This window comes from Carex rostrata, chromosome 18 (assembly GCF_964058835.1).
Source record: "Carex rostrata chromosome 18, lpCarRost1.2, whole genome shotgun sequence".
Taxonomy (NCBI): Eukaryota; Viridiplantae; Streptophyta; class Magnoliopsida; order Poales; family Cyperaceae; genus Carex; species Carex rostrata.
In genome coordinates, this window is record NC_135935.1 from 4,271,117 (window position 1) to 4,296,370 (window position 25,254).

General features: G+C 36.0%; 4 protein-coding genes across 4 annotated transcripts; 2 read left to right on the forward strand and 2 right to left on the reverse strand.

Annotated features, from left to right (window-relative positions):
- Positions 1 to 263: 263 nt before the first annotated feature.
- Positions 264 to 2,081, reverse strand: LOC144569614 (uncharacterized). The gene is made up of 2 exons (XM_078320066.1): positions 1,166 to 2,081; positions 264 to 800 (listed from the first exon to the last, which is right to left on the reverse strand). The coding sequence occupies exon 1, from the start codon at positions 1,790 to 1,792 to the stop codon at positions 1,256 to 1,258; it is 537 nt and encodes a 178-aa protein (XP_078176192.1). The 5' UTR covers positions 1,793 to 2,081; the 3' UTR covers positions 264 to 800; positions 1,166 to 1,255.
- Positions 2,082 to 7,877: 5,796 nt separating this feature from the next.
- Positions 7,878 to 12,479, forward strand: LOC144569608 (uncharacterized). The gene is made up of 11 exons (XM_078320056.1): positions 7,878 to 8,315; positions 8,667 to 8,754; positions 9,146 to 9,237; positions 9,325 to 9,443; positions 10,109 to 10,224; positions 11,033 to 11,160; positions 11,245 to 11,331; positions 11,429 to 11,489; positions 11,592 to 11,632; positions 11,726 to 11,846; positions 12,280 to 12,479. Exons 1-11 carry the CDS (start codon positions 7,966 to 7,968, stop codon positions 12,337 to 12,339), a joined length of 1,263 nt encoding a protein of 420 aa, XP_078176182.1. The 5' UTR covers positions 7,878 to 7,965; the 3' UTR covers positions 12,340 to 12,479.
- Positions 12,480 to 14,500: 2,021 nt separating this feature from the next.
- Positions 14,501 to 15,768, forward strand: LOC144569610 (ribulose bisphosphate carboxylase small subunit, chloroplastic-like). Its single transcript, XM_078320057.1, has 3 exons — positions 14,501 to 14,707; positions 14,847 to 14,978; positions 15,291 to 15,768. Exons 1-3 carry the CDS (start codon positions 14,558 to 14,560, stop codon positions 15,534 to 15,536), a joined length of 528 nt encoding a protein of 175 aa, XP_078176183.1. The 5' UTR covers positions 14,501 to 14,557; the 3' UTR covers positions 15,537 to 15,768.
- Positions 15,769 to 16,365: 597 nt separating this feature from the next.
- Positions 16,366 to 21,391, reverse strand: VEL1 (vernalization5/VIN3-like protein). The gene is made up of 4 exons (XM_078319271.1): positions 21,232 to 21,391; positions 19,140 to 19,821; positions 18,143 to 18,459; positions 16,366 to 17,775 (listed from the first exon to the last, which is right to left on the reverse strand). The coding sequence occupies exons 1-4, from the start codon at positions 21,257 to 21,259 to the stop codon at positions 16,652 to 16,654; spliced, it is 2,151 nt and encodes a 716-aa protein (XP_078175397.1). The 5' UTR covers positions 21,260 to 21,391; the 3' UTR covers positions 16,366 to 16,651.
- Between the last annotated feature and the right edge of the window lie 3,863 nt (positions 21,392 to 25,254).

Consider the following 25,254-nt stretch of genomic DNA (forward strand, 5'->3'; position numbering starts at 1 on the left):
TGAGGTGGTCCCTGTGAGCATTTCAAGTCGTGTACTGAAGTCCACCGATCTCAAAGGCATTCAGTTGATCAAATATGTAGCAGTCTGCGCTGCTTCCCCCCAAAAGTACCTTGGAACATTCATGGCAAAGAGGAGGCACCTCGTCACTTCCAGGATGTGCATGTTCTTCCTTTCTACAACACCATTTTGTTCAGGTGTATTCACACATGTAGTTTGATGTATTGCCCTAAACCCTAAACCCTAAACCCTAAACCTCATAGGAAGTCTTGTATTGCCCTGTTGGTGTATTCTGTGCCATTATCTGAGCGTAACATTTTCACTTTCTTCTCAAATTGGGTTTCCACCATTTTGTGAAAGGTCTTGAAGCACTCCAGAACTCCCTCTTTACTCTTCAACAGGTACAGCCAAGTCATTCGGCTATAACAATCAATAAAGGTGACAAACCACCTTGAACCAGATAGAGCAGTAACTCTCGAGGGCCCCCAAACATCAGAATGAACAATATCAAAGTAAGAAAAACTTCTATTACCAAAAGAGGGATACATTGTTCTGGTGTGCTTAGCAAACTCACACGCATCACATACTAGTTTAGTCTTGCTACACTTAGAGTACAACTTGGGATACAACCTTCCAAGCACAGTAAAAAATATATGCCCTAAACGGCTATGTAACAAAACCATCTCCAATTCTGGAGTCTTTGCCAAACAGGCTCGTGGATCCAAAAACTCCCCTCCTTGCTTGAGTCGGTACAGGCCTTCACTCCTCTTGCCAATACCAATCACTCTTCCTGTCTTCAGCTCCTGCAGCACAACATGGGTAGGAGACAGAGAAACAACACAGTTAAGATCATCCACCAGTTGACTAACTGATAGGAGGTTATTTGTGAAGTTAGGAACATGAAAGACCGACGATAGCTGGAGGTATGGAGTACATGTTACATCCCCAACTCCTGCTATCGAACAAAGCGAGCCATCGGCTGTTTGTACCTTTTCTCTCCCAGACATAGGCTTATAGGTTTTGAACATTGTAGGGTCAAGGGTCATATGCTTAGATGCCCCAGAGTCTACGATCCAGGATCGATCAGGACTAGACTCGGCTATTAGGGCTTTTATAACAGTGCCAACAGGTCTAACTATAGTGGTAAGAAGAGAGGAGAGAGTGTAACCGTCAGTCCCAGATGGAGCAGCAGTAGATGAGGCACTGCTAGTTGGGGTAGTGGACAAGAACCGAGCTGCAAGCTGAGTCACCAGTTGAGTCACCATATCATCAGTGCCTGAACCTGGTGTACTAGTGCTGTCAGCCATATGCGCCTTTTGGTATCCTCCACCACGTCCTGGTCCACGACTTCTACCTTGTCTCTGCCAAGGCCACCATCACGACCTCGACCTCTAGCTGGTCTTCCGTGTAAATCCCAGCAAGTCTCCCGAGTGTGATTCTTCTTGTGGCAATGATCACAGACTTTGTCACCCTGGGAGGATACTGTGTGTGGCAGGCTGAACATAGCCGAACCCTCCTGTACTGGCAAAGATACCATTGCCTTCCTCCTGCTTTCCTCTTGAACTGCTACTACAAAGGCATCACGAAGAGAAGGTAGAGGATTCCTCTGCCAGAGACTCTGTCGGATCTGCTCGAACTTAGTGTTGAGGCCAGCAAGGAAGCGAAAGGTCCTTCTTTTCTCCAACCAGTTTGTGAAGGCTAGTGCATTTGCTGAGCATTTCATCGCCAAAGGATCAAAGAAATCCATTTGCTCCCACATATTGTTCAACTTTGAGAAATACTCAGTCACACTCATTTCTCCCTATATCAGACTGTCTGACTTAGACTGGAGGTGATAGATTTGCCCATGGTTACCCTTTTGAGAGTACATCTCGGCCGCCCGATCCCACACTTGTCGAGCGGTGTTTAACATCGTAAACTGATTTTGCAGTCTAACTTCCATCGAGTTGACCAGCCACGACATAACCTGCCCATCGTCTGCCTCCCACTTCTGAAACTCAGGTTTTTCCTCTATCTTCTCCTCTCCCATAGCTACGGGTTTCTTTACTGTACCGGTAACATACCCGGTTAGTCTCTGACCCTTCAAGTGCATAAGCATTTGCTTTGATCACAACAGATAGTTCTCAGCCCCATCCAATCTCATTGAGATAACTTGAGACGATTTAGAGAAGCTTATGTCATCTGCCATTTTTTTCTTTTTTTTTTTTTAGAGAGAGAGAGGCAGAGATAAAAACAATTTAGGCAGAAATAATCCGATAAAAAAAACACAAGTGGAGAGGCACACGCTGAGCTAGACTCAGCGGAAACACTCAGCGATCTGGAGCACTGTGCTGCGGCAACTACGCGGCGACCGGCGATCTGGCAGCGGCGACTATGCAGGCACTGTGGAACTGCACGCAACACTGTGCTGCGAACTACGGTGAACGGCGCTCGGCAGAGCAGCAACAGCGTCACTGGGCGAACGCATAACAGGCAGCGGCGAACTCACGCGTTTTCCCGCTCTGATACCATAAAGTTACGGTGAGTTTGAAACTGGAAAGATTCATTTCATTAATTTAGGGTTATGTCTACATATACACAAATAATCTTACACTTTAGTTCCTATACACCATGTTTGGTTGTGGCCTAAAGGGTGGAATAAGGAGTTTAGGCCTCGTTATTCCACCAAACGTGCCTTAATTGAGCCGGACTAAGATGACATAAGCCAATCTTTAGGCCGGCCTAAATTAAACCACCTCACATGATGGTTTAATTTTTATTCCACCTAGTGGCATAACTTGAATGATTATAATAATATTTTATTTGTATATAATTAGTATATTATTATTAATAATTATTATTAGTATATAATTATATAATTAATATCTTATATTGTTAATGTATTAAATAATTATTATAATAATATTATATAATTAATATCCTTTTATTAATAATTATTATGTTATATTGTTAATATATTAAATAATTATTATATAATATTGTAATATATTATAGTTATTATTAATATATTAATATTGTGTAATTAATATCTTATTAACGATATATAGTACTATATAATTAATATGTTATATTGTTAATATATTAAATAATTATTATAATAATATTATAATATTTTATAGTTATTATTAATATATTAATATTATATAATTAGTATCTTATTATTAATAATTATTATTAATATATAATTATATAATTAATATCCTATATTGTTAATATATTAAATAATTATTATAATAATATTATACTATATTAATATTATATATTAATATTTTCTTATTCATAATTATTATTAATATGCAATTATATAATTAATATGTTATATTATTAATATATTAAATAATTATTATAATAATATTACAATATATTATAGTTGTTATTAATATATTAATATTATATAATTAGTATCTTATTATTAATAATTATTATTAATGTATAATTATATAATTAATAATTAATATTGTTAATATAGTAAATTATTATTATAATAATATTATAATATATTATAGTTGTTATTGATATATTAATATTATATAATTAGTATCTTATTATTAATGTATAATTATATAATTAATATTTTATATTGTTAATATATTAGATAATTATTTTAATAAGATTATATAATTAGTATCTTTTTATTAATAATTATTATTAATTTATAATTTATAATTAATATTTTATATTATTAATATATTAAATAAATTTTAGAATAATATATAATATTACAGTTATTATTAATATATTAATATTATATAATTAGTATCTTATTATAAATAATTAATTAATTTAGGCTTTCAAAACTTTAGTCCTCCACCAACTCTAACCAAACAAGGAATAGTTTAAGCTATAATTTAACTTTAGACCTCAATCAAACATGAATAATTTAGACCGGCCTAAGTTGAAATAACCAATTTAGGCCTCTTAGCTTAAGACCACAACCAAACGTGGAGATAACTATTATATTCATACTTTTATCTAAATACTCTTATTTATCACTACAATATCCAACAGTAACTCTAATTTTTTTTTGGGGGAATTTCATGTATACCCCTCAAAAACTTTGAAATTATGTATTTCCCCCTCTAAAACTCATAATATCATATTTACCCTTCTAAATTATCAAAACTCACAAATTTGTCCAATTAAATCATTAACTGAAATTAATTATGCTAAACAATATCTAAAATGTAATTAACTGCCTAACCCCTCCCCTTCTATTGAATCTCTGCCCTGGCCATGGCGAATGGGGCAAATCTCTCTCTCTCTCCCTTGCTCTCATTTCACTGCGGGGGAATTTCATGTATACCCCACTCTCTGATCCTCTATCCCTCCTCATTCCATCTCTACCACCCCTCCTCTTAGAATCGAAAAAGGGGTTTGATTACCTCCCTCTCGGTTGCTTGTGTGCACATGGTAAGGATTTTGTCGTGTACACGACGATATGGAGCACAATAACACATGAATTGAACACATAAAACAAGCAATCTAACCAATTTCTAATAATTAAGCTTACTGATACAACAATGGTGTTAAGCCAAGTTTGAGGTAGAGCTCAGAAATTGCAATATAATTCGTTAAATTGACACCACATATGAGATCTACAATTATAGACGACTCTAACAACTAAAGAAAATCAAGAAACGAGTAAGAAATCAGTTCTAAACAGTCACAGAACGCCACGTCAGCAACCATGGCACTCGTCAGTGCTGATGTAGCCTAATCAATGCCATTCTAGTATTTTATAAAGAGTAAGGCTAGGAAGCTACCGGTAGTTAACACAACTATTTGCTACCCCTTTTTTCAACGTTGGATTAGCTTTAAAATTTGTGCTGGTGATTGACGCTGAGAAAAATAATGGAGACGGAATACAAATTTCATCTCTCTTAGTGACTCCATCTACCGCCATTTCCCCTCCCGTCGCTCTTTCTCTCCCCATGCGAAACTGCTTAAACCCTACTTCTCCGCTCACTGGTTTTTCTCTTCTCCTCTCTGCGCAAAAGCTTTTCTCCTCTCGTTGCCCTCTCTACGCCTGTTGAAGCTCTCCTCTGACGCTACCCTCTCTCCACAAATTAGGTATGTCTCTATCTGAGCTTTATGGATTATCTAATTACCTTGATTGTGGCTAATTTGATTTAAGGAAAGATATAGATTTGTCTTTTTTTAAAGAATTTGAGCAAACCCTGGAGTAAAAAATTCCTATAATACACGATTACTTATCAATCTTGTTAGCAGTCCATAAATGTAAGAAACGTTTATTATTGAATTTTGAATTCTAGCTTTTAATGAAAATAATTTCAGTTTAGGTACTTTATGAGCTTGACTGTCTGTTTAGACCTAATTATCTTGTTTGTTGCTGATTCAATTAGAATAAAGGTGGAAATTTGCTTTCTTGAAGAAATTTCACAAACTATTGAATTAAGAACTTTTTTTCAGAAATCACTACACGTTTAGTTCAATCATTTCATTTTCTTATGTTGTTTAATTATTTAAATAGGTAACATGAGTATCGATAAATGCGGGCTTCCAATTCCAAATTTTGAGGAAGGCAAGGTTGGAGGTAATGAGAAAGAGAAAGATGATGTTGTAGGTGATGAGTCTGAGGAGGAAGATGTTAAAGGTGATGAGAATATGGAACCTTTTGTTGGTATGGAGTTTGGTAGTGACCTTGAGGCACGACAATTTTATAACTCATATGGTTGTAGTACTGGTACCAAGGCAAATTAATATGAAGATATATATGTATATGATGCATGTGTGTGTGTTTTTTTTATTATAGTAATACATCACTGGTACCTTGTATTTGTTTCTTCTATTACTAAAATGACAAAAAAAAAAACGAAATTTGGTTGAGATACATGGCAGAAATAAGAAATGAAATATACTCCAATTGCAATTGCTTTGTATCCACTATTCCTGTTTTTCTCTTTTACCAGTGCTTTGTAATATCACATTAGTTGGTAACTTTTAGTACAATTGTAAGTGCAAAATTTAATTATGAATCTCAACTAGGCATGTTAACTTTTAGTACACTTCCATTTCTAGGTAATTACTAAGTGATAATTAAATGCTTAAGCAGACTCAATTGGATCAAATCAACAAGATTGATAATTTCACCATAAGCAACTCAAAATCATGCATATAAAAATCTTTTATTTTTGAGTAATAACCCAAGGGCAGTTCAATTGAATATTAAAGCCTACAAGAGTAGTTCAATCATGACAAAGCTTTTATTGATTGGAATTAAAATTACAGCCTACAAAAGTAGTTCAATTGAAAATAAAATTACATCCTATAAGAGCAATTCAATTGAAAATAAAATTACATAACTGGTACTGCTTGAGTAAAAGAAATATTTAAACCTTCTAGACTAAATACTAAACTAAATCAAACATTTTAAAATGCTATTTTGAGAGCCTACTTCCTTCAATTGCACATCAATTGAAAACTAGTAATGCTAAAACTGGAATCAGTACTCCAACTTTTCTCAATTTAGCAGAAAATGTAAAACTGCACCCTGCTCCATCACTGTAGCCCAGATTTTTACCAGCAATCATTTCTTCTTGTTCGAATGCTAACCCTTTAGAGATGTGTATTAGGTTATTGCCAGCACTCATCTATTCTGTCTGCTTAAAATTGCAAATGTGAATTGAATGTCTATCATAGAAAGGAGAACAAACTACTACATAATTAAATAAAAATTGCAAATACAATGAAAATGTTTACTATAACATTCTTTTATCATAAATTGCAAATACAAAACAAAATTAATAGCCAAGATGGTGATGCATAGAGTAGGCTCGCAAAAAGAATAACAATAGGTACATACAGAAATTCTGGTCTCTTTCAACAATAACTTGTAGTCCAGGGGAGCCTTATAGTCGGGATTCATTTGAAGTAAATCACCACAAAAAATAATATGTCATTAAAATTCATGTCAAAATTTTAAAATTCAGATATAAATATGTTGGAATCGTAATTTTTTAGTCAACTAAAGAGTAACATACTAATGATTTCTCATCTTCCAAGATCTATTAGTTCTCTATGCTGCAAATTTTGGAAGGAAGCAAGAGTTAAAAATAAGTACAATGTACACCATTAAAAAACCAGTTATGAGTGCATTCCAGTGCCTTGGTGGCTTCCTATTGATTCACAAAATGAAAAATATTAATTTCATTGCTTAAATAATTCAAAATCCAAATTGAAGATTACAAAGGGCGTATCATAAATTTCGCTGGTATTTTCAACTCAAAATTCTCAATTATTGATAGTATATTTCAATACAGCAAGTGAGGGAGAGAAAGACTTACATGATACTTTTAAATTTTTTAGGCGGAGGAGAAACGGTCACCGGAGCCGAGCTTGACACAATAGCGAGTGAGACAAATCGAAGATGCGAGACATGCCCGGCCGTCACGAGATAGAGGGGAGAGCGTGCCCGGCCATCACGAGAGAGAGAGGGTAGAGGTAGGGTTTAGGCGGGTTGCGCATGGGAAGAGAAAAGGCGACGGGAGGGGGCAAGAGTCGGTAGATGAAAAGTCGCTAACAGAGAGATGAAAGGTGTATTATGTCTCCGTTATTTTTCTCAGCGTCAATTACTAGCACGAATTTTAAAGGTAATCAAACGTTGAAAAAAGGAGTAGCAAATAGTTGTGTTAACTACCGGTAGCTTCCTAGCCTTACTCTTTTATAAATCGTCTCTAGTTTTCATTCGAGGTTCTCTCCATTTCTACCACTCAGTCCCACTCGTCAGCGACCATTTGCGAGCAATGGTTGCGGGCAACGTAATATCCGTGGGTCCCAAGTGCAGAGCTTTAGTCTTTAAATTTTCGCTGCGCAATCCTCCCTCCTCCCTGACCGAGTCGCCCGCTCCTCTTTTTTCCTCCTCGCGACTTCTAATCGGGTCGAAATTGACCCGCTCGCCCCAAATCGTACGTCACGGTCGTGCCCCAAATCGTCTCCTGTCGTACAACCATGTCGATTCGCCGGAGAACGCCGGTCGTCGAGCAAACGGTCGCCTCCAGTGGACCGCAACCTCCAAATCCTGAACCTCCGACCGAGGAGTTCTCTCTCCGGCCACCAAAGCTAGGCTTGATCGTCTCCGTTTTAGCTTTTTTCTTCATCCCATTCTTCTATATGCTGTTCGTGTACTATAAGATTGAAAATGATCTCCGCCTTTCCATCTTGATCGGTGTGGTTATGAGCCTAGGTGGTTTGTGGATCACCGTCCAATTGATCCCTGTGGCTGCCCGGTATTTGTTGAGAAGGAACTTGTTTGGATATGATATCAATAAAAGGGGAACATCCCAAGGATCAGTGAAAGTGTGAGTGTTCTCTCTTTAACTTGCTTACTTTTTCTCATTTAGAAACTGTTACTGCATGCTACTTTTTCATAATTCAAGGAATGCCATAAAGCACTCTGGGCTATAACTTAGCATTGAAATATGAACATATGTACATTTTTGTGAAATCATATCAATTAAGCTACATGGGTATTACTTTTATCTACTCAACTCGAACACAGATGTTATCTATTTGCTCTCCATTACTTTGCTCAGGAAATTTAGCTTGAGAGAAGATTTTGCAACTATTCTCAAAGTTCATATGACCACTGGTTTTGTCTGGCTTCTGTGCATTTTTTATTTGAAATCCTAAACAATTGCTACTTGTTTCAGGCCAGAGACGTTGGGAATTGTAACTGCGATAGTATTTTTGGTTGTTGCTATTGTGCTTCAGCAGTTCAACATGACGGCAGACTCCGAAGTATGCTTTCTTCAAGCTTTAATCCTAAGTTTGTTATATTTCTTTCCATGTTATGCTTGGTACTACCTGATTTTAGTAACGTTCTATTCGGATTGTAATACGGTACCTATCAAGTATAATACTCAGTTCGGTGATATCCTCTAATTGTTAAATATTTTTAATGGTTCTTTTTATTTTTAATTGCACAATTTATGGAAAAATGAAGTTTAATTGGGTTTGAATCAAGAATTAGATGCCCATTAAAGGTTGATTGAGGCTTTAACTGGGCTAAGGCTGGCTTACTCTTGAGCATTTGCAAGCCGCTACTATACTCATTAGGCATGGTACTGGTACTCTGGCTGATATATCAATCATGGTTCTGCCTTAACAAAATAATTTTACTTAATTACAGTGGCTTGTTGAATACAATGCGGCATTGGCATGTATATGCTTTATGACTCTGCTTGGATTTGTCGATGATGTACTTGATGTACCATGGAGAGTGTATGTTTTTACAATTTTGATGATTTGTGCCTGATTTTTGTCGCATAATTTTTGAATGTCCCTATAAAATCATATTATTCCCTGTAGGAAATTGGTGTTGCCTACATGTGCTTCTCTACCTTTGTTGATGGCATATGCAGGCCATACATCTATCATCATACCAAAGCCTCTTATACCTTATGTAGGCCTGTCAGTTCTTGACCTAGGTAAAAAATAAAAATAACTCTTTTTTAAACTTAGGTTTTGATAATCATAGAAAGGAGATGTATTTCTACTAGTTTTGTTGCAAAAATCACCATGGTAGCTGCTCCATACTGTTTGTGAGTTAATGCATGTATTCAAAAAAATTTTGAACTGATGAAGTGATGTACCATGTTGTGATACAGAAAATATTGGTAGGAAATATACCACTTTGCGACTTACTAAATATTTAATAACATTCACTAGTTCTTTATTTGCTAAAAAAATAAAAGATAAATTATTTGAAACTACACTCTACGTCTTTTAAATAGCTTATTGTGTTGTCATAGATATGAAAGTTTTTTATTTTCTCTATTTTCTTTAATCACAATTTTAATTAAAATTTATATTTAATACAAGTCCAAAGGTTGGACACCAAATTTGCATGAACATCTTATAATTAAGTCTGAGTTCGTTAAGAAAGATTCAGAATAGGTTAGTTTTATTTTCCCTTTTGTATTGCCTTTGTTTTAGTTCAATGTTCTTTTAGATAGCCAAAAAATTGTGACTGTTGATTGCAAATTTGAGAATTGTTTGGTGGTGTTTCCAAATACTGTGGAATACTTTTTTTTTTTCTTTCAAAAAGAAAGTCTATTTGATTTCTCTCTAAAAACTCTCTTTCTTTGTGTAGGTTGGATATATAAGGTGTACATGGTAATGCTAGTAGTATTTTGCACCAATTCAATAAACATACATGCTGGTCTTAATGGGCTTGAGGTTGGCCAAACTGTTGTTATATCATTTGCAGTAATGCCCTTACCTCCTCCTACATTTTTCATTTTATTAACTCGAACAATTATTTTATCAATTTTTGGGTGCCTTTTTTCTGGCAGGGCCCTTCCAGCTTGACTGTAGGCTTCCATTTATTTGTTTTGCTATTGGCTTGCTTTACTTTCAATTGTAGTTGAAAGTAAATGATGGTTTAATGCTTATAGGTGTAGTCGCACAATTAGGTGTAATGGAGGTACAATTAGGGCCCATGTGCGTCGTAGAGGTTCAGTGACATAATTGTGGGATATAAAAGAAAAAAAAAGCTAATAATGGCTTATGCGGAATATTGCAAAAAGTTGCACTATATCTACAACACAAAATTTGAGGGAAATCACTGAACTGTTATAGTGAGGATTTGTCCTCAAATTGCAATACCCTAATGGCTTATTGGTTTGAGCATGAGGAACCTTATGTTTACAATGGTGAATGGTTGGGCTTTCTTGCAGGATTGATTATCAGTTTTCTTTTCTTCATCATTTCTGCTGTCTAATTTTTCATTTGCGCAATTAAGGGTAGATTAAAGCTAAATTGGGGAAATTGGGACTAAAGCAGCTGGGCATTAGGTCTAAATGCAGCATTGCACATTCGAATGAAAATAGTGATTACTTGGATTAATTGAGGCCCAGTTTCACAATTGAACTGGCTCAAGTTGGGAAGTTGTTTTCACTGATATGTGCGGCCAAAGTTCAGTTTTATAATTAATTAGTTTATAGATTATACCTGATAGTCCCTATACACTACTTGCATGAGACTTTAGTGCTTATGTATTGTTTCTCTTTTCTAGGTTTTGATACATAACTTGATGCAAATTGGTGCATCTATTGACCCTGATTATAAGCAAGCTCATGCATTTTCAATCTATATTGTGTTGCCTCTTTTGACCACTTCCTTGGGATTGCTTGCTTTCAATTGGTAAGGAACTTAGTGTACTTTAAAATGAAGAGGTTTGAGGATGTCTTATTTATTAGGTCATTTTATGTTTGTCACTTGTTTCAGGTATCCTTCCTCGGTTTTTGTTGGCGATACATACACTTATTTTGCGGGCATGTCCTTGGCAGTGGCTGGAATTTTGGGACACTTTAGGTAGATATATTTTGTATTTTGCTTGTTAAACAAAACTGAGAAAATTTATTGTATGACATTTATAGGTTTTTATAACTGATGTCCTTTTTTTCTGCAGTGAAACGTTATTGCTTTTCTTTTTGCCTCAAGTACTCAATTTTCTCTACTCATGTCCTCAGGTTTGAGTTAATGTAGTAACCAAATAAAAAGGTCTCCTTTATTCAACTCTATTATAAGTTATCACTCTACCTTTAATAATTGCTATAAGTTTAATTGTGCAGCTCTTTCATTTTGTTCCTTGTCCTAGACACCGCTTGCCAAGGTATTACTACTATTTTTATTTTATTTTTGCAAATAAGCCTTACAAGAAGCTATTTCTTCCTCTTTGACTCCTTTGATTAATTATTCGGTGTAGGTTTGACCCACAAACAGGTTTGTTGACCGGTACAAATGACATGAACCTTGTCAATTTGTTTCTTCGCTTGTTTGGCCGATGCACCGAGAAAGCTCTTTGCATTAGACTTCTCATCTTCCAGGCATGACATCTCTCTCTCTCTCTCTCGGTCTATTTATTTACCTCTCTTCAGTTCTGATTGTTGTAGTAGTTAAGATACTTTTCCAAAAGAGCACCTATTTTTACCTTATTTGCAGAAATACCATATTATGAGGTACGTGAAGGAGTTCGGAGAATAATTTGTATAGGGAAAAAAGACTTGTGTTTACTCTCCCAATCTAAGTATGTTCCCATTATTGGGTTATAGATGAAGTGGTTATTTCTTTTTTCATAACACCTTGTAGTACCCAAACTGCTTATCAGCATATTGTTGATATTTTCCACAATATTTGACATATAGTGGGCATCTTCTATTCTTCTGCCACAAGTTCTTTTTTAATAAACCAGATTTTTTTTTCCAATATCATGCAATATTACATCTTAATTACAAGACTGCAAATTTGCATTTTGTACAGGCTCTGTCATGTCTAATGTGCTTTGGATTGAGGTATATACTTGCTGGATGGTACAAATAAAACAGGGGCGTGCAAAGACACATCGACAAGGCAATACCTTTTCTTATTTGTAATCCTAATCTTTTTTTCTAGTTATGATACAACACAAATTTTGCATGCTTTTTTAGTTTTAATTTTATATTTTTCTTTTTCTCTCTTTTTGTCCTTTTTGTCTGTCACTGAGCCAGTGTAGTAATATTAGGTTTCTATGCGGTATGCGGAAGGGCACCGCATACCGCATATACGGTATGCGGCCGCATATGCGGATTTCTATGCGGATTTATATATGCGGATTTTAAAATAAGAATTCATATATATTTGAAAATTGAAATACATAGTAATACAAATAGGAATAAGAATTTATGAGTACAAATAGAAATACATAGTAATGACAACATGCCAATATCATCAGTAATAGTAAATTAGTAATACAGAGTAATACAAATAGTAATACATTTCCTTGAGAATTACAGTAACCCGTTACTGTTATTCCGATTCCAACATCAATGAAGTCCAATGGTTGGGATCTAAATAACAGGTTCAAGGAATAACAGCTGATTTATTATCAGTTTGGTCAGGTAAAAACCAACAAGTTCTGTAACAGTACAAATACATAATAATACATAGTAATACAAATACAAATACAAATAGTTAGAACAAATAACAAGTTCAAGAATTATATGCGGCCTGTTAAAACATACGCGGTCAAAAATATGCGGCCTAATATGCGGCCGCATATGCGAAACCGCATATTAAACCGCATATTGATTTTCTATGCGGTTCGGAACCGCATACGCATATGCGCCGCATATTACCTAATATTACTACACTGCACTGAGCAATGGATTTTGATCACTGTACTGTACCTTCTTTTCTTTTCTTTTTATAAAGGTTTACTGTACCTTATTTTACTTGGTCCGAATCTGCTGTCATAAATGTAACGGTAGCAGGAGCCAGGATGTCATTTGGTGGATTGTCGGACCAAAATTAAAAGACCCATTTCACATCTCGATTTATCTTGTTAGTTTTATTTGCTTGACTCAAAAGTTCACTTTTACTTGAGGCAGCATACGTGCAACTCTTGCATCATGCTGCCAATGGGTCATTTAACAGCAGTAAAAATAAAAACACAGAGAGAGAGAGAGAGTATCTCGCATCCTGCTGCGATAATTTTAAGGTGTTGTCAAATGTTTGCCTTTGTCTTCACATCAACTGTTGGTGAAAGGACATAAATGAAAGCAATAACAATCTATTCGGATCATCACCAAGCAGTAGGAAAAAATGCGGTGCCAAGATCACAAATAAAAGGCACTAGGGTTCACAGGTTAGCAAGTCCATAACAGGTGTTAAATACAGACGGAGGTTAATGATATAAAAAATAACTTAAACAAGTGATTTTTTTTTTTTTTTTTTGGTTTCTTAAACAAGTGATTTGTTTGAGGCAGCTTGGGCTGCAAGAGGACATTTTTCTCAACAGACTCCTATTTGAAGCATTTGAGTATAAGACCAAAAAATCTGTTGACGATATTTGGTCTCTAGCTATATTACATTGAAAAATTGGAAGTTTTTCCCTTGGAAGCCTCTTCCAAGTTTTCAAACAAAAAATAAAATAAAGAAAAGGATAAGGACGTGAAGATAAAAGGTGGCGAGAGTACCAAAGACGGTTATCTTCTCCATCCCGAGCTATATTCTTCCTCTGTAACATTTTCCGAGTACAATTCTGTGAAGCGAGATACCTTTTATATATATATAGCACAGAACACATGGCCTTGCCCACTTCTGTATAAATTTGATTTATAAAAAAGATAGATAAATGGGTCTCTGAGGTTTTTAGAAGCTATAGAATATATATCAAGGCAAGGTAATCAATCCATGTTTGGATGCCTGAGTGCGGAGCCTCATCTTAATGCTGGAATATAATCCTCATTAAATAGCAGACCTAAGGGCATGTACAGCCGAGTAACTGGTATCTGGGACCCGCATAGTTTATGTATTTTCACGCAGTTTATTATTTTGTTCTTGCGCAAGGACATCTGTCATTGACTCGCTACAAGATGACGTTCTTACATATGCGTCACAAAGAATCTAAACCCGCTTAAATTACTTGAACGAAGCTGATGGTTGCATTCTAGAATACATGATCTGAACTTCTTGTCTTTTTGCAAAACCTCCTTCAAATACCGTCATACTCCCTCACAACCTCTCTCTCTCTTGAGATTGAAGAAACTGAGGGAACAAAATGTCTAGCGTCTCTCTACAACCAAAGGTCGGCACTGGTACCAAATTTTTTTGCTCAAGATCTTTTAATCATTCTGCACAAAAGAATGCGCTCTCCTGGAAATCTAAACTGCAAACCACACGCACCTCCTTGAGAGTTTATTGCATGCAGGTATATATATATATTAATGTTTTTGTTTTATTTTATTTCCTACATCATGTTTAAGTATATTTTTTTTGAGGAAAAATAAGGTGTTTAAGTATATTTCCTACATCATGGTTTGAAATTCTGTTGATAAATTAATTCATAGACGTGGAACCCCATGAATAACAAGAAATTTGAGACGATGTCCTATGTACCTCCTTTATCTGAAGAATCAATCGCAAAGGAGGTGGATTATATTCTCTCCAAAGGATGGGTCCCTTGCTTGGAATTTGATCAGGTATGGAGCACTTGTTATAGTATTTAAATTTACTAGTCTAGAATGCCGCATGTGCTTCATATATATTGAGATCTACAAAACAAAATTGAGGGAGACATCAGACATCTTCTTTTTCTACCGCGTAAAAATGCTAACCCCAGGTGCCTTTATCTGCACGGTGCAGTATATAAACCAGTGTGTACAGATAGTAATCCTAGTTTCCTTGTTTAGTCTACTAGTATGGTTTACCTACTGATCAGTACCGGTACAGCCCTGAACTATACTCTTTTGAGTTATATCTGAAACTCTGCATTTCTCTCTTTATGACTGGAGGGAGGGGCAGTGCACCGTACCAACAGCAGGATACCAGGCTACTACGACGGACGATACTGGACTCTCTGGAAGCTTCCAATGTTTGGTTGCACCGACTCGTCTCAGGTTCTGCGCGAAATAGAAGAATGCAAGAATACCTATCCAACTGCATATATCAAGCTCATTTCTTTTGACGGCAGTCGCCAGTGCCAGTGCCTGTCTTTTGTTATTCAAAAGCCTCCGCCAGTTGCAAATGAAACGGCATAAACATGATCTAGGGTTCTCCTTTTCATGTTAGTTTGTGTCTAGAATAAAAAAGGAGAGGTGGTGAGCATTAGAATTTTACAGTTATACCTCCTTCGAAATGTTGAGTGAGATCTGCAATAAGTGAAAAGGAACCATTGGGAACTGTGCCCGACTCTTGAATAATTAAACAATGATATGGCCAAGTAGTTAAAAAAAAATTTTTTACTAAATGACCACAATATTTATTTAAGCATGAGATGTGGATCAGAATGACTACAATCTTTTAATCTCAAATAAGAAAATTGGTGCGTTATTTAGAAAAAAATTAGATATATATATTGAGTAGAACTAAGGTGTTCTTAAGTTCACCAAGCTCTTTGGTGAATTCAAATCTAAAATCCGTTAAATTGGTTTCAAATGACAAATTTGAACTGCTAAAATCCGTCAACCTTACGAGTGATGTGTCTACATGTGAAAATTTTAAACATTCGAATTAATTTAGAATAAAATCAAGCGGTCAAAAAAATGAATGCATTAAAATTAATTTATTAATCTTGTAATTTTAACTGATTGACTTTATACTAAACTAATTCGAATGTTTAAAATTTTTACATATAGACATCACACGTAAGGTAGGTAAGTTTCCACATTTCGGATTCTTCATTTGAAACTGATTTATCGGGTTTTAGTTACTTGGTGAACTTAAGAACAGCTAGTTCTACTCATATATATCCTCCGAATTATCTATTTGATCTCCTTAAAATTTTAATTCAAAATATACTACCACAAAACGATCCATTTGTCAGTACTTTGTGCAGATGAGTACATTTTTCTCTTTTTGATAGAAAGATGAGGGAAAATTAAATCAACGACTTCACTTACAAGAAACAACCAACATTAACAAGATAATGAATGATGTCTCATAAATTAAATTCACTATTACAGCAATTTCTAAAAAGTCAGTGCCACCAAGATAACCAACGAACAAGAACGAAGAACGACAACAAAAGGTATAACTTAAAATGAAATACCACCTCTTCACCAATAAAATTACCTGCCAATCAATGAAACCATATTTCCACACTAATTTCCACCCCCCAAAAATTTGAATTTGAACCCAACCTGTGCCGAAGCTCTCAATGCCAAAGTTGCATGCAAAAGCCAGTCGGTACAGGAGGCGGCCTCTTACTATAAATCCTCTCTGAAAAGGTGTCGGACAGCTGTCCTGCCAAGCTAACTGGGTCATCTATTAAAGTATCCACATAAACATTGACAATTTTTCTCTCTTGAGGTGTGGCCCTTATGCTAAACCAAGTCAAAAACTTGACCCTAAAATTCGACTCAATCAGGCCTTCACACTCCAACCTCCTAATCACCTTCACACAATACTCGTATGATCCATCCATGCACTCATCATTGTGGCCTGAAACTCGTTTATTAGATGAACTACCTGGTTCCCGATAGGGTTTTGGTAGCAACACGTTATCAGCCTTTCCATTCTCAGTTTGGCCAGGTGTAACAGGTCGGGTTGAGATGAGCCGTATAACTGCTCCATTAGCCATGTCATTTCCATTTGGCCCATTTGACTCATTTTCAGATCTCGGATCGGGCGATTCCTTTTGCAAGCCTGTACTGGTTTTACAAACTGGAATGATATTCAGTACTGCCTCCTCATCGAGTGCCGAAGCTGATACACCGTTCATCTCCTCTGTTTCAGGGCTTTCTTTCACGTTTGTGACTTGACCTGAACCCGAGCCTGAACCCAAACCCGACCCATTAAGATCAGGATTTACACAACCATCAAAATCACTGTCATCACTTTCTCTCTCGGGTGATTTGTTCAAATCAGCATAAACAGCTGCACTATTGTTCGACTCACCACCTTCTGACGAGGGATTCGACAAGTCAAAACTCGGCTGCTTCCTAACTTCAATTCCTTTTGGGTCACCCTTCGAATAACATGTTGTGGTCTCCTTGACCTCCCATGAGTCTAATTCATTTTTCACGTGATTAAATGCAACTAGTTTGAAATTGTAACTAGTGGACGGTGCAAGTTCGGTTATGACTATGCTACGGTTTGGAAGAACTATTGTACCAGTTGGATTGGCTGGGTAGTCTGAAGTGTCGGCCTTGCAGTGCCAAAGATCAAACCCAGCCAGGTCAGGAGGCAAAGTCTTAATATCCTCCACCTTTAGAACTATAGTCAGGCATGTTGATGCCACTATTGGGAATCTAATGAAGCTTGAAGGTATTGAAGCTTCTGAAAAAGAAAAGAAAAGGTATATCAATTTATTTGTACATCCAAAGGAACATACAAAAGAGGGGAATTACAAGGGGACTGCTGGTCATCCGTGCTAGTTTGTGCTGGGATGATCATTACAATTTACATCATTACTCTTTGGATTTTTTAGATCTTATTCAGTTTGCTTAATTCAATTCAAATCTGTTTACCCTCAGTTTCCTTCAGCCTCCTAAGGCCACTTGTTACCAGTTATGACTAACACTGAAATGTCTACATAGTCAGACTGAACAATAGATTTTGACATAATCACTTGGTATGCATTGCTCATTTGCCCATACTATCTGCTAAATAACAGACGGTATGGCAATTTAAACTAAAGCCTTACGTTTTATCTTTTGTTCAACTACTGGAGAAGGAAAGCTACTGGAGACAATGGGCTCAACCAATTCTATGCCATGTGCACATAACTTCTGAACCTCAGCACCAGCTTGGAGTCGGTTAACAATTCCACGCCCCATAGTTGGGGAGCCAATTATAGGGCCAACATCCATCTCCAGCTTTTTTTTTGCCAAGTCCACGACTTCATGCAAGTGGCGGTATTTCTCTGTGAAGTTCAACAGCTTGTGGCTGAGATAGATGCGGTAACACAGTACATCTACACGTCTTGCATCTTTGGCTATAGTTAGTTGTTTTTTCCAGGATCTGAATAAATATAAATTACAATATAAATTGTTCATTGATTGCTTAATTATAATCAAATTCAAAACTCTAGTATATTTTTCATTTAAGGCTTAGAAATGGAATCATGAAGCAATAAACATAGCACTCTGATTTTTACTGGAAATGAACAAGCTCCAAAACAAACGTATTGCTCTGGACGATACTTAACCCTGTTTGATAGAAGGATAACTGAAAGGTGAAGGGGAAGTAGATAGAACAAATCAATTTGCATTGTTTGGTTCTAAAATATAATTGGTGTCAAAGTTAGACGTACCTCATTAACTTCCAAAAAAGCATATGTTATTGCCCCCATTGGGGTAATGGAAGGAAACAAAAAAAGTTGCACAATCCACAAAGCAAGGGATGAAAACTAAAATAAAACATTACTTCCCAGACCATATCATTACATTGCTTTCCTTTGTAGCCTCATTTCCCATATACATCATATTAACCACACCTATTGCAATTATGCAACACAAGCTAAGATGCAATGTCAAAACCATGTTTTCCAACAGCATTAACAATTCTACATATTTACACCAAGAGTTCTTGTAGTATTATATTTGGGTATGGTGCAGGTAACACCAGACTGCATATTTGCAAAGAATACCAAACATATTGGATATTAGTAAACCATATATTGGGTATAAGAGAGAGGTAACCTGAGCAAATCATTCTCCTTTCCACAATAAGGGCAATGATAGCTTCCATCAAGCCTCTTACCACCCTTTGCCATACCGATACCAGCCTTATCATGCTTCAAAGCACACTCGATGTGGCATGACCTGTCACAAGAATAACCCTCCTGGTACGGTGGATCAGAGTTACAAAACAGCCACAAACTGGGGTCCTTGTTCTCATCGTACTTATAGCAGATACAACAAGAGCACCTTTTACAGAATGGGTCAGAAGCACTGTAACGATATCTGCATGCTACATTCTGACACAATCTTGTGTTGGAAGCAGTACCAGCAGTACCGTTACTTTTGATGTCACTACTTGGTGAGTCAGTAGGAGGTAGCGGTATGACACGAATCGGTGTGTCGGCCTTCCTCTGACGCTTAGGTGGGGATTGAGTCACTGGCTGGTCATCTTCTAGAAGGTCATTAAGGTTTTTACCAGAGGTGACGACCTTGAAGAGGTACTCGAGCATTCTCTGTTTAGAGAGACCAGTAAATTTCCGCTCCTTTACTATGTCATGACATAAAATGTCTAAAATGTCCTTGCGGGACCATGATTGGAGCTTGTCTTGTGCAGTATCAGGGCTCTTGGACAGGTCACGTATGATTTGGATCTTCTGATCAATGCTCAGGGTGCGGCATTTAGATGGCTCTAGATTGCATGCTGTACAAATATTAAGAATCATTCTGGGTAAATACTAGAGAAATTATTATAAGAAATTAGGAGGAATGATGGTCGCTGTCAATACATCACTGTTACTGTGACAACAATGTGGTTCAGTCAAGCATGTAAGTTTGACTTTAGCATTCTATTTTGGGCCTAATTTCTTCCATCTAACAACCCTTGCATGAAAAAGCCAAACAAGGAGAACTTTACCTAACATACCTAACAGATAAGTAAGCAATGATTAAAACTGAGAAGACGTGCTTATGTAATCACTAATTATCAGACTAAAATCATAGAAAAAAAGAATGGTGGAACTTCAATAGGAGCGATCCTGAGGGTAGATGAAGGACCTTCTAACTTTAAATCAGTAAGGAACTTTGTAAACTGCCTTTAATCAATAGGTGCAAATTAATCCAAACTAGTGATCTATACTAAAAAATTATCAGCATAAACTTCATGAACTTACAATTAAGAAAAAGTGAATATGAAAGGCCCTAGAAACAAATACTAACGGTTTTACTGAAACACATTCAATAATTAACTTGTAATATACCAAAATTATTGTAATCAAATGCATCTCTAACTCAATACATCATCTGATTGATCAATTTTCACATGCAAAAACCAAAACCCTAAGAACCTTGATTTGGGCAGGGAAGACTAAATGGAATTATCTATGACATAGCATGCATTTCTCTTTTTCTCTGCAAAACACCGAGCAAATTTAACACAAAGGCCTCATAATTCCAATCAAATTCCCAATACAATGAATGGGTTTTATGCTAAAGAGAAAAATCCCAATATCATAGAAGATAAATGATATAAGAAACTTGACACTTTACTCAATAAACTAACATGCAAAGGCAATTGCTAGGATCACGGCTTAAAATCTTTCTCTCCTCTCAGAAATAAAGCATGCAAAAGAACATTAACTGGGAAAGCTTATAATACTTCCACTTTACTGAAACTAGAAATAAAACTTGTGAACCCAGGAAAAATCCCTCGAGAAAGAAAACACAAGTCTTTAAATCCTCACCCTTTTGCTTGTAGAAAAGTTCAGCTCTACCCAAGAGTTTCTAAAATAAATTATACAAGCTTTATGCAATGATAAAGGTTTATCAGCTCAACGCAATTGATTTATACATAAAAAAAGTAAAAAATTAAAAATAACAAAGATCCAACAGAAAGTCACGCGACAGAATATTTCCGAAAAATATCACCACGGCAATAAGCTTCGATTCAAGCGAATTTATACCAGACAGCTAACTTTGGTCGCGATACTACCAATTACGCCGGTTAAATCGAGTTTAAAACCCAAAAAAACAACCCAAAATCAGCTCATACAATGCGCCCCTTGGAAAGGCCAACAACAAGTACAGTACTAGATAAAATAACAAAAACAATTACCCGAGAAGGAGAAATCCATAGGAGGCATCAGATCTCAACTAAAGATCTCCCGTTCTCTCACATGCGAGCTGCAAGCTGAAGCCGCTCTCCCCTCCTCGCCTGCACGCTCATCAATTGAAACGAAGAAAGAAAGAAAAGAATTTTATATATTGCCATAAATAAATAAAATATGTTTTTTTGCTTAAAAACCACTAAATTATCTATAAATTATTTTGTTCAATTCACGAGGGCTTACAAGTTATGACCTATTATTATGGTACTATTTCCGACGCATTATTTTTTTCTGAACTCTCCTCTCCAATTACCTAAAACTGGAAATATCCCTGTCCGTCGAATGCCACAAAACTTAGTATGCAATTTTTACCTTATGAAAGGTAAATATGCAAAAAATATCAATGCTGTACCACCACTGGTTTGAAATTATATACAATAACTAGCCAATAGGGGATACTAAAACCAAAAGGACGGCGGACCAGGTCCAACCATCACGACGATGCTTTAAGATTCGTGATAATGTTATTGAATCTGATTTTCTTTAGGATTATCTGTGGATATACTTTGTATATCTGTCCGTATAATGGAGCAAGTAATATGAACTATGAAGTATAATATGAAACCTGAAACAGCGAGTCAGCGAAAGGAATTATAATGTATTCATGCAATCGCCACAAGAAATAAAACATTTTGGCAGTAACCAGAGGAATTCGCATCCAATGAGATCGATATCTCATGTTTTGCGTGTTTTTATGGAAAATCTCAACCGTACCAATATGTTCTGCACGAATCTCAAAGCATAAATATACTGGCCTCCGTGCTATCTCCAAATAGGCACCGGACACGTCAATCACGCAAAATATGAGATATCTCAGAGGATACGCACTCTCGGCAGAGTACACCATGTCGCCGAGGACCTGTCGAGCTAACAGTCTTCTTTTTTTTTTTTGCTGTGCCAACAATAGTAAGAAAATGCAAGTTGCTTCCAATAAAAAAAAAGTGCAAGTTGACATGTTTCTTTCTTTTTGCATATAGAACCTCACAAAAAGTTAATTTCTATGAAGTTGTCCGATTCGGAGCTTTCTATGAGAACTTCGGATGTTTATGTCTTTTATTTTTTGTTTCTTTTATTTTATTTAATTTAGATGATAACTTCCGGTTTCCGGATATAATGAGACAAATTTCGCCAGTATCTTAAATGCAATACGTAAGATAATTTTTTTTTTTTTTTGAGAAGTGAAATTCCTGAATCCTGATATAATAAGCGACAAATTTCGCCAGAGTTCATCCAATTGCACCTCATCTACCTATTTGGATACCAACATGCAATATTCCTCCGCTACCGCTCTACTTTTTGTTTTATTCTTTTTGCGAGTCAAAAGAGGGTTTTCCGTTAGTTGTAAGATTAATATTTGCAGATATACAAAAAAATACTTTGACACAGTACGTCAACGGACTAAGCACATGAGTAATGGACACCTAACATGCTATATAATGGATTAGTATCTGTACAGAGCTATTTAATGCTAGAAACTTTGCTGGAAATCAATTTCAAGTACATGTTTAATTATCTCAACAATCGTTAAAGTTCGTGTATAATTTAAATAGATATATCGTGAGACTTGGTATACATTTTTGTCTTTTTAACGAACTATTTGATTATATAACCCGTTTGAATTTATACGATATCAAACGATATGTAAACTGAAGAAATTTTGATAGATAGACGTCTAAATGTCCAATTATCCCACAAATATACTTTTGATTAAAATATATTCTTTAAATTGATACTGGAATAAAAATGTCAAATAATTGAATTGTTAAGGAATGATCTCTTATAATATTGCATGTGTTTAATTTGTGTTTTTTGAAATTCTACCTAATTATTACATCATATTGATTGTAAATTTGTAATTATTTGCGGGTTTTATGAATTTTACAAACAAACACCTGATTTATATGCAAATTACTCCGAAACTATACTTTTGATTTTATTTCTAGAAATATCAATAATTTTTGTATAATTATTCGCATTATAAAAAGTAAACTATTTTTGGGGTCATTAATTTTAACGTCGTCATTTTCAAATTCCGAATTTGTACTGTGTTTACAGCTAAATCTGATACTATTCCAAAGTTTTGAAAAGATGGAGAAAATTTTGCTTTTGAGCATGAGATTGGTTTTGGATGTTGACCCGGAATTGGCTAAGAATGAAACAAGGCTGGATGTGATGGCTGATGGGATGTAAAGACCTAAGCTTAAAAAGCCAACTCGAAAAACAACTTGTCAACTTAAACAAACTTAAGAGCAACATCCACAAAACGGGTTATCCTCTTCAATAATCTTCTTTAGATTTGACATTTCTGTGAAAATTCAATGAAGAATAATACACCTGGAATTAGGGTTACCAAGAGGTGGAAACGGATCGGACAGCGGTGAAATTATATCTCTATTTGTTTTCTTTCGGATACAAATATATATCGGATATTAGATAAGGATATTTATTTTTAAAAAAATACTTAAGTTCATAATATTTATCTGATTATAATGATGAATAACATATTTTTTTCATAATATATATGAAACTATATATATATTACATATCCATTATTGCGATACATATGATTAAAATTTTAAAATATATATGTATCCATATTCGATATTTAAATATCAGATATCTATATCTAATTTTCAAATACATATTAAATTCGGATCAGATATTATCTGCTCCGTTTTCAATCCTACTTCTTGGATCAGTGTTTACTCCATATATAATCCAGTTACTGCGAGTCGCTTTTTTCAAAGAAAAAAAAAATCTGATATTCCATATTTTGCCTCATTTCATTCATATTTCATCTACTGCCTATGTTATTAATTGTGCGACTCATTATTCTGTGGAAAACTGGAAATCCATAATATATAATGGTAAATAAAATGAAAAGACAAACTAGGCGGCACTGGGTCTCTGTCTCTTAAAAAATAACCGTAACGTAACATAACGAGTGCGTTTGGTTGTCTAAGGAATAGCAGGGTTAGTTGGGTTAGCGACTATTTTAAATTCGGATTAGTGACTATTCCACGTAACCACGTTTGAATGGAAAAGTAGCTATTCTAGATAATTGGGTTAGCTCAGGTTAGTGCACTATTCTGATAACGATAGGATTATTATCAGAGAAATGATTTCTCGTTCGGCATGAAATTGCTATAGTGTAGCATCTTCCTATCCAAATCACTGGTTGTTGTCTAGACATTTGCTAACGGGTTACCCGTGACCCGTTCCGGGTTACCCGTTAGGGGTAACGGGTAGGACGGGTAAAGGGGTAGGTCGGGTACGGGTAAAACCCGTAACGGGTAGACGGGTAATTTTTCCAAAACCTCTATCCGGTCCGTTTATTACCCGTACCCGTTGCGGGTTGACGGGTACGGGTACCGCGGGTACGGATCCGGGTATCCGGGTACGGGTCCGGTCCGCCCGGTTTTTTTTTTTTTTTTTCTGTTTTTTCCCTTTTTTTTCTGTTTTTTTCAAAAAATTCAAATTTTTTTGAAGTGAAACGGGTCGGGTACGGGTATGCGGGTAGATGGGTACGGGTAGGCGGGTACGGGTATGCGGGTAGATGGGTACGGGTAGGCGGGTACGGGTAGGCGGGTAGACGGGTATGGGTATAACGGGTTTTTTTTCAAATTAGGTTGTCCGGTCCGTTTATTACCCGTACCCGTCTACCCGTCTACCCGTTTGTACCCGGGCAACGGGTACGGGTAGCTCGGGTAACGGGTACGGGCCGGGCAAAACGGGTTGAACCCGTTAGGGGTTTAGCAAACGTCTATTGTTGTCTGATAAGTGGTAACTGGCTCAGAGTCCCTACTACACAAGCAAGCACTTTATACGTACGCCACATGGTGTGGACTGTGGAATGACCCAGAACTGGGACCCTAAATGGAATTCGTATCCTCTGAGATATCTCAAACTTTGCGTGACTTTATGGAAAATCTCAACCTTTTAAATACGTTCTTCACGAATCTCAAAACACA

Bases quoted from the DNA above. Each gene is read 5' to 3' on its own strand.
- LOC144569608 (XM_078320056.1), top strand. From the start codon at position 7,966: ATGTCGATTCGCCGGAGAACGCCGGTCGTCGAGCAAACGGTCGCCTCC. The intron at 10,225-11,032 runs GTAATGCCCTTA...TCTCTTTTCTAG, and splicing joins CTGTTGTTATATCATTTGCA to GTTTTGATACATAACTTGAT. The intron at 11,332-11,428 runs GTAGATATATTT...TTTTTTCTGCAG, and splicing joins GGAATTTTGGGACACTTTAG to TGAAACGTTATTGCTTTTCT.
- LOC144569614 (XM_078320066.1), bottom strand. From the start codon at position 1,792: ATGAGTGTGACTGAGTATTTCTCAAAGTTGAACAATATGTGGGAGCAA.
- VEL1 (XM_078319271.1), bottom strand. From the start codon at position 21,259: ATGCCTCCTATGGATTTCTCCTTCTCGG. The intron at 19,822-21,231 runs GTAATTGTTTTT...ATATTTGTACAG, and splicing joins TATGGATTTCTCCTTCTCGG to CATGCAATCTAGAGCCATCT. The intron at 18,460-19,139 runs GTTACCTCTCTC...ATATTTATTCAG, and splicing joins AAGGAGAATGATTTGCTCAG to ATCCTGGAAAAAACAACTAA.
- LOC144569610 (XM_078320057.1), top strand. From the start codon at position 14,558: ATGTCTAGCGTCTCTCTACAACCAAAGGTCGGCACTGGTACCAAATTT. The intron at 14,708-14,846 runs GTATATATATAT...ATTAATTCATAG, and splicing joins TGAGAGTTTATTGCATGCAG to ACGTGGAACCCCATGAATAA. The intron at 14,979-15,290 runs GTATGGAGCACT...TTATGACTGGAG, and splicing joins CTTGCTTGGAATTTGATCAG to GGAGGGGCAGTGCACCGTAC.